This window comes from Bactrocera latifrons, unplaced genomic scaffold, assembly GCF_001853355.1.
Source record: "Bactrocera latifrons isolate USDA-ARS-PBARC rearing strain unplaced genomic scaffold, ASM185335v1 scaffold_97, whole genome shotgun sequence".
Classification (NCBI taxonomy): domain Eukaryota; kingdom Metazoa; phylum Arthropoda; class Insecta; order Diptera; family Tephritidae; genus Bactrocera; species Bactrocera latifrons.
The window spans coordinates 131,275-140,577 of record NW_017537678.1 but is presented as its reverse complement, the minus strand read 5'-3'; the positions used below and the strand labels follow the sequence as shown (position 1 = coordinate 140,577).

Sequence of the window (9,303 nt, the reverse complement as noted above, 5' to 3'; positions counted from 1 at the left end):
AAACGTTGTTGCTCGTCTGATTTATGGTGAAGTAAACAAAAACAACCACAGAAGAGAAATGAGAAGGGCAGTAGAAGCCACAACAACCTTTGACAGTTGAAGCATTTGAAAATGACAGCATAACAAAAATCAATAACGTCCAAGACTTGCGCAGTGCGCGCTGAGGAAATGAAAAAACCAGCCAAGTCTTGGCATTGCACGGTATAGAAAGCACACAAAACTGTTCGCGCTGCTTGAAACACTTCATAAAATTCAGTGATAAAGCATAATTAATAAACGGATAGTAGTAATTAAGTAATAGACTAGTTTTTAAGTGAAAGTTTAGGCTTGTCTCTGAAGCGTAGTGAGGAAAATACACAACGCTCTGCCAGCAGACATAAAAATGTTGTGAAGCTTATGTTGGAGGAAAAATCGAAATTGTGGTAAACATTGTGAAGGAATGTGCAAAATGTAAGGAGATTTGTTATGGAAGTATTCCTTAATAAATGTTTTGCCAATTCAGAAAATTTCGGCTCCGAAAGGCAGTGAAGTTTTGCGAATTTTGTTAGTGAAATTTTGGGCATTTTGGGGTGTGTAGGGCTTGAGTAGTAAAAGTGTTGACGCTGCCTTTTCTTTATCGATTAAAGCCGCGCAAGTTGTTGCTGGCTTTTTACTTAAGCTGTCAACAATTGCGACACTCATAAGTGATTACGTGGAAGCGCTTTTACAGTGCGGAATCGCGAAATGAAAAGAGTTGCGGAAAATAGAGTTACTCTTCTTCGGTAAATTTGTACTAACTATAACGGTAATAAAAACACGTTACTCGATGTTGTGATTTCACGAGAAATTGCGAAAGCAAAAACATTTCTAGTTTTGACTTAAAAAAAATCGGCATTTCGCTTAAGTAAATTTCCTCGCCTGCGCGCCGCAAAGTAGACTAAACTATTTGCATTTGTGCTGCGGGCAGCGAATGTGTCCCTTATTGCAACAAAGACAACAATTTCGCATTGAATCGTCTATCCACTGATTATCAAGAACATTTGTACACCTTGAGAGTGCATAGAATTGTTAAAAAGCGGAAATGGAATCCGCGCAGGCAACAACTTATGAACCGTTAGAAGGTCGCGGCGCCGGCATACGGCATGAGCCCATGGACAGTCCGGAGGCGGACGTACGCGCACCCAAAGATCACAAACATTCCGTGTATGTAGCATTGTTGGCCGCTGGTATTGGCTTTGTGTTGCCCTATAACAGGTGAGTTGTATAGTGAATATGGCTTAAATGACCCATACACATATGTAAACATGTAGCAGAGTTGAATTGTTATATACACGTAGTATAATAAACATACCATCCAGCTCAGTAAAACTATTTATCATATTAAACTGAACCTGTACACATGGGGTATATACAAACATCTTACTATATAAACAAACATTCCCTTGGGCCTAGTGGCATAGTCTTCAACTGACTTGTTTAAAATAAGCTTCTGCTATTCTAACTCCTCTCCCATCTACCAGGCATTGTGAAAACTCCGAACCGTTTTAAAAAGAACACATTTTTTGACTAAACTGGCGAACAGTATTCAACATAGTTCCGATTCGAAAGTTTTTTATTTGTAGTACTTTAGTTTCAAAATCAGTCTTTTTGATACCAATAAATTTTATTACCGCGAGCATTCTCTTGGGTCGTGAGGGCCTGAGCAGTCAGATTCGTTGCATAAGTCTTAAAATTTGGCTTTGATTTCATTGATTTATGAGGCGTTGTGATGCCTTGATGAAATTTGGTCCTCATTCAATTCGGTTTTTTGCAATATGCAATAAGCATATCCAATATTTTGCTTTTTAAATGTTCCTGTAACGATATATAATAGTCGGCGTGGTGAAAAAGTACCCTCTTCTAGTTAGTCGATGGAAAAAATTCCATGCGCATAGCAAAATATAGATATTTTGGCTTGGGTTCATCATGTTCAGTTCACTGGGATGATTGTTGATTGATCTTCGTAGTAAAATTTTTAGTCATTGTCACATATTGATGCCAAATTTAGACCAACTCTTAATGTAAAGGGTTTTTCAAAAGGGATGACATGATTTTCAAGTATCTTTTCCGCCATTTTTAATATGTCATGAACTGTATTATTACGTTCAGTAATATTTACAATTTCATTATGGAAAGATATAAGAAACGTTGACGAAGTCTTCTATTTCAAAACCAGACGAAATTATTTGGGCTCCATATAAAATTGTTCTCACTTAAGAACAGAAGCCATTGGACCACCGTGAACATCGTGAATTTGTTGATTTTGCCTTCGAAGAACTTGAAAACGATAACCATTTTTTACGAAGATTATCTTCTCCGATGAGGCTCACTTTCATATGAGTGAATTACGGTTTGGTGCGGCTTATGAGCCAGTGGTGTCATTGGACCGTACTTCTTCCGTGATGATCATGGTGCCAGTTACTATGAAAGGGTATCGCTACCGCTCAATGAGAACTGAATATTTTTGTCCCGAATTAGATGATATGGACTGGGACAATATATGGTCCCAACCGGGCGGCGCCACAAGCGACACAGCGATGGTCACAATCGATTTATTGAAAACCATGTTTGGTGAACGCGTTATCTCACGAAATGGCCCAGTCAATTGCCCACCTATGTCTATGTCTGTGCCAACAAACCCATGACGATTGGTGCTAGTTGTTTGCCGTGAGCAAATATTTTTAATTTGTAAGACTGACATATCGTTATTTGAGAATGAACTCGACCAGTTTGATCGCGCTGTTGTGTCAACCTTAGCTGTCTTTGATTTGGTGCTACAATGGATCTTAATTTGTAATACTACAAACATTTTTATTCTGTTTATTCCCTTTAAACTATATCTCATAAGAATTACGGAGAAGAACCAAAGAGAGGAGTGAAGAAGAGTGGCCCAGACTTACGATAGCAGACAGTATTTACGTTGAAAGCAATTAAATATTTACATAATTACTCAGTCCTTATTCTCATCAATTCATTAAGTAACGGACAATTCCATGCGCCTTGATTGACTAACTGAGTGCAAGCTCGTGTTATTTGTGGTTATTAAATATTCTCTGGGAAATTTTACTACCTGCAAGTGTTGTTGCGATGAACTTGCAACAATAATGCCATTAAGTACTTTCATACGTGTATATTCGAACTCTCTTTATTCTGATGCAAAAAGTCGTTGCGAGGTGATTGTTGAGGCACACATGTGTACGTAGTATGTAGATATAATGAGCCTTGATTTCACCCACTTGTCGGTACTAAAGGCATTCACACCGAAACACGCAATCCCACAACAATAAAAATAAACAATTCTTCAGCTGTGATTACTATCTGCCAGATATACATATACGGATATAGGTATATAAGGGCTTATGTATGGGTCTAATTTTGTGTAAATATTATTTTGGTCTATTCTCCAGCTCCAAGTCATGTCTAATTTCCTTTAATTCTTTTATTGCAGTTTTATCATCGCTGCCGACTACTGGCAGGCACGCTTCCCCGGGCGCTCCGTGGCATTGGACATGTCCATGACGTATATAATTGTCGCCTTTGCCACTGTTCTACTCAATAACGTTTTTCTATCGCTGGCGCCATTTCGCGTGCGTATTCTTTTCGGCTACGTGGTGTCCTTTACCACACTCATCTTTGTGGCCGTCTGTGAGGTTGCATTTCATATGTTCGCCGCCAATACGGCGTACTCAGTGAACTTGGCTGCTGTGTCTTTGGTGGCCATCGGCTGCACAGGTAGGTGGAGTGGACGGGAGGGTGCAAAGTTTAAGCTAAAAATGCTAAGTCGTTGAATAAAGTAAGTTTGTTATGTTTTATACAAATTTATTAAAATTTCTGAATATATTGGACCGTAGATTTTTTTTTGTGGAATGGTTTTGCTATTCAGCAGCGATTCGCAAATTGAAATTTGAATCCCGAAGTTTTTTACGTTAACACCGTGGGCACCAATACCTCGGGCTACTTTCTCTTCCTTATGCCCTCGGGAGAGCTGTTTCGCCTTCTCACTTTAGCTCGCCTTCAAACAGATGTTTTTTTGCTATCCTGAGGATACTTGGTCTAAGGTAGAAAGTCATGAGCTGCTTGTGCTATATGTAAAAGAATCGTTTCTGGCCACTTCCGAGTAAATGGCGCTCAGAAAACTTTTCTCATTTGAGTGAACTTCTATAGATGGCTCCATCCCATCTCAATGATGACGAAATTTAAATTGATCATTACTAAACTTTGAAAAACGAGTGAACTCTAGGTAATCTTATGTTTACCTTCCCAAGAGAGTTGTGGTGCGGATCTTTTTATAGATTTGTAGAGCTCAGAAGTTCTAAAATTCAGTTCTGTAAAATCGTATTATGCTTTTATATTTTTTAACCTTGATTCTCCATATTTATTAAATATTTTGAACGAAATCATATTTCGAAACCCTAAGTCATGTATAATCATTATTATTTCATCCACAGTCCAACAATCTAGCTTCTATGGTTTTGCTAGCATGTTACCGAAGCAGTATACCCAAGCGGTAATGGCTGGAGAGAGTATTGCAGGATTTTTGGTATCTTCCAATCGTGTGGTCACAAAGATGTTAATACAAAATGACCGACTATCAACGGTGATCTTCTTTCTCACTTCGACACTGTATGTGCTACTCAGTTACGCAATGCATTTATTCACTATTAATTCACCGTTTGTACGGTACCATATGAAGGCGTGTGCAAAGATTGTACTCCGGCCTGATGAAGATCGACTGGTTTGTACTTTGTTTTAAATTTAGTTAACTCACCCACTCAATTTCTGTATTATTCAATCTTACAGCAAAATGACCTCGACGGTGACACGCCCATTGCCAAATACGGTGTATTAACGCTGGAGCCCACTTCGCCGCCGGCAAATGCGACAAATAGCACAACAGGCGCACTGAGCTTCAGCAATCCCGTTTATGAGCTTTCCAATCCAACGGCTGGTGAAAGTGTAATAGAGGGACTCAATAGTTTGCCGGATATGCCAAGCACTCCGCAAGAGCCCACTACGCCGACCACAGTGGCTTTCAAGGTAGAGCACGTACTGACGCCCGGTACTTGTACGCCCGGCAAGCTGAGCGATCTGAAAAATGGCTTTGTCTCACGTTGGACCGTCGCCCAAGCGATCTATCCATACATGGTGTGCATCGCGCTGGCCTACTGCGTCACACTCTCGCTATATCCTGGCATCGAATCGGAGATTATTTCATGCAGTCTCGGCACATGGCTGCCAGTGCTGCTTATGTTTACCTTCAATACGGCGGACGTGATTGGAAAACTGCTGGCTGCTCTGCCATATCCATGGTCACGACGTCAGTTAATATTAATGTCTGGTTTACGCATCGTTTTGGTGCCGTTATTGCTCTTGTGCTGTGCGCCGCGTCATCAACCTGTCATTTCTGGCGAGACAGCCGCTTTTATTTTCACAATCGGTTTGGGCGTTAGTAACGGTCTCGCTGGCAGTCTTCCAATGATGCTGGCGCCAGCCAAAGTACCCGGCACACTTAAAGAAGTGACCGGCAACATGATGACACTTTCGTATAATGTCGGCTTAACGACTGGTTCACTCATCGGTTATGTCTTTGAATCCATGCTGGGTGCACAGCTCACCAATCCTTGTCCGACCTACCCGTACGCACCGGCCTCAATGTTAGACCCAACCGGCGCGCATGCGCAACTAATCAGCACTACTAGCACGTCAAGCACCGCTGCACCCATTTTGAACACGACAGCCGTTGCTGCGGCGCTGTTTACCACAACAGTTTCCACATTATTACCGACCACCGAAGCGAGCACAACCGCTTTGGCGACCACAACAGCAGCGGCAGCTGTGTCCACAACCAGCACAACGGTGGCGCCGCTGTTGCCCACGTTAATAACGCCGACTACCGCCTTGGTGACCTCCACAGCGGCGGCGATTTTGAGTTCGGTAGCGGGCACCATCGACAATGTAGTCTCCGCCGTTGTAAGCACAGTCTCAACGGCGGCTCTGGGCGACTTGACTGGCGAGACGAGCATAAGCACCACAGATCCCCAAACGCCAATAGAGCTGATGCAACAGATTTAAACGGTTTGTGTGGCGGGTTTTAACATGATTGTGGAGCGAGACTGAAAGGTGTTTTAGTAAAGACCAAAAGTATTTAAAATGGCTTGAAAGGCGTTTTAGAGCTGCAAGATCGCTATAATATTTGACAAATTTGCTGTGGTTTATGAAGTATTGTAAATAGCTGCATTAAGTGTTTGTATTCAGGTCGAACAATTTGTGGGTGTGTTAAGTTTTCTTTTTATGTACATAGACCTCGCTATGTGTGCTTGACTGAGATGGTGGTGGTCGTGTTTATAATGTGAAACTAGAATTCTGACATAAACGAATTACAGAACTACACCCATTTTATTTCACAGAACCCAAAGCATGAAACAAAGTTGTTACCAACAATAAGCGGAAAAAGGTTTTAAAAAAGAGATAATACATTTTACTCATAGTACTTGCTGCTAACGGCATGTCATACTCATAGCAAACATAAAATAATATACTCATACTGATAATTAGCTTATATACATAAAAACGTTCATACTTAGATACTGATGATTCCAAGTAACTGAAGTAAAAAAAACACATTCGAGTAAGAATTTGCGCCTAAAGGTAGGCCACGTAAATTTAACCGATTTTAATATTTTTTCGCAGTAACAATAAGCTAAAGCCGAGGTCAACTTTTAAGCGCCAAGTGCGAGTAAAATTCCGCACCTATAGGTAGGCTACAAGGTTGCTTACTTTTAAGCGCCGATTTTTTAACTCGACTATGTGCGCTCGTATTTCAAAGACTTGCTTGTTTGTTTTTATGTACTCCTAAAAATCACCCTAACTTATACTCAGTTATAAATAATATATGAAAATTGAAGTATTACGAAACCCGTAAATCGCGTGCAATTCAGTGGATATGTGCTAGAAACTAAAAACTAAAACCAAAACACTTATAAAACGCGTTTAACTCAAAAATCTAAAGGGCAGTTGGTACTTAAGTAAATATAATATATTAAAAGACAGTGTGACGAATACTTTTAGGCGTATTACTATGTTTTTCCAGCGTAACCAAAAGGGCTGATAGAAATCTAAATTCTTAAAATGACATGAGATATATTTTTAATATGTGCATACATAACTACATACATAAGATTTAAAAATAAAAGGGAAATAACTAAAATAAAAGAACCGACTTGAAGGTATAGCAATCGGATTTGCCGAAAACTGCGTCATAGTAACTAAAACCAAATTTTTTGAATTCTATTATTTGAAATTTGCAGTTTCCGTTGCTTACATTTTCCGTTTTGTGCCTTATTCTCAATATTAAATGTTTTTTTTTTGTGATGCGTTGTTAAGGAGATTTACTGCGCTGGGTTTCCAAATTATGCAATACTAACGAAAATATTAATATTTATTACTGATCTTTTAATTGATCACTGAAGACTTTCTGAGATTCTCACGTCACTAAGAAAATCGTAGAGTACATTTGAAAACTATCTATTTCCGATCCCTCTCATAGAATAATAAAATCTTCATTTATCGTCAAAGCGATTTGTGGCTGACTCAATTCTGACGAGGCGACTTTTTAAGGATCCAGGTAATTCGTAAGAATAACAGAAGAAAAGAGATCCGAGATGGTTATGTTTGTCTTATGGATATATTGATGACATTCTTCATCCCAATTCTGTTTGTCATGAAGTTGCTCGATTCAGCTAATAATGAAGCTAAGCAATTCTTCACTAGATTTGAGCGAATCTTGTCTATTCTAGTTTCAAGTACTGAAAGGTTACAGTTATTTAAGAATATTTGTTACAAGCAGTTGAGATTTTCTTAGAAAACCCTATACATGAGAAAACAAGTAATTTGTTGAAAGAAGGCTGAGCTTTGTCTGGATTTAACTGATTTTTGAGCGGGTCGAGTATTTGTTTCGAGACGTCACACACTGGGCACTGAAGCTCCGCATATCAAACCCACTGTTAGTCTTATGTAAAATTAAGCCTTGTCTTGTCACAAATTTCAAATTATTTCAGTTACCTATTTCTTTTTTATCACTTTTTCTTTTCATATAATTATTTTATAATATTCATCGCTATTTTTTTAAAGAAACCTAGACTTGGTTATCCTGTAGCAGCTCTATAGTCTTTGGCAGCTCCTAAAAAGTATCCCTAAAATCAAAAGACAAGAAGAAATTATAAAAACTATATAGTTTCATACAAGTACATATATAGCAAATGCAAATGCAAAAACAAAAACAAAAATGGCAACTGTTATCATTGTTCGTGAAATATGTATATTTGTTGTACGTACTCGTATGTTATCGTGATTTTGTTTAAATTTATAAGTCGTAACACGAAATGGCAATGTGAAATGTTTTGTGACTTTTTTGATAAGCAAAAGCTATGAATATTGTTTATCGATCGGTGGTAATTATAATATGAATATGCGGGAAGATACATTGTAAGTTAATAGAAATATGAATAAAGTGAAATTTCAAAAGAAAAACGAGTTCATGTCGAAGTAATTAATAGGCTGAAAAATGATCGAGGAAGGGCGGAGAACATGGCAAACGCCGAAGTCGAAGCACATGCAAACTTTACACCAATTAAATTGAATAAATTGAATCGTTTAACTGTGAACTCGTCCGGCAGCCGCTTTTCGTAGAGCTTTCGCGTAGCAAAATTTTCGTGAAGAATATTTCCAACACATTCTTTTGATATCTTTAAGCTCAGCTGCCTTGATTAGTTCAATTTTAAAATTCATACTGTGTGTTTTTAATGTCTTCTTATGCAATTTTTTTCATATGACTTGCACTGAATTTAGGAATCCACAATATTCATAAACCTCTTCATTTTAAAAATATTACTAAATTAACACACATAATGCCTTATTGTTAGTTTTCGTCGAATCAATACAACTTAAGTCACTTAAAATTTGGTATGTCATAGACAAAACATCCGCATCCGTCGGTAAATTCTACTTATGCAATATAGATTTTTTATGAATGTCAGATGCCCATTGCTTAAACCGATTTAATACTTAATACATTTATATTCACATCTGTAGCTCCCATATACCCAATATAATGACTTAAGCTTGTATTCTGTAAAGTTTTGCACTAGATGTCTTTATAACGTTTCATGATATCACCTAATATCGAATATCGCATTCATACGATTTCGATTTTGTGGACTTTTTTAGAGTAGAATAACTTTTGTGTTATTTCTAAATACAACGGATTGAAATATGAATACATAAAAT

At 38.3% G+C, this 9,303-nt stretch overlaps 1 protein-coding gene across 1 annotated transcript; it reads left to right on the top strand.

Moving 5' to 3' along the window:
• Nucleotides 1-214: 214 nt before the first annotated feature.
• On the top strand, nt 215-8,532 carry LOC108977920 (equilibrative nucleoside transporter 4). The gene is made up of 4 exons (XM_018947908.1): nt 215-1,233; nt 3,467-3,750; nt 4,467-4,753; nt 4,819-8,532. The coding sequence occupies exons 1-4, from the start codon at nt 1,061-1,063 to the stop codon at nt 6,088-6,090; spliced, it is 2,016 nt and encodes a 671-aa protein (XP_018803453.1). The 5' UTR covers nt 215-1,060; the 3' UTR covers nt 6,091-8,532.
• Nucleotides 8,533-9,303: the final 771 nt, after the last annotated feature.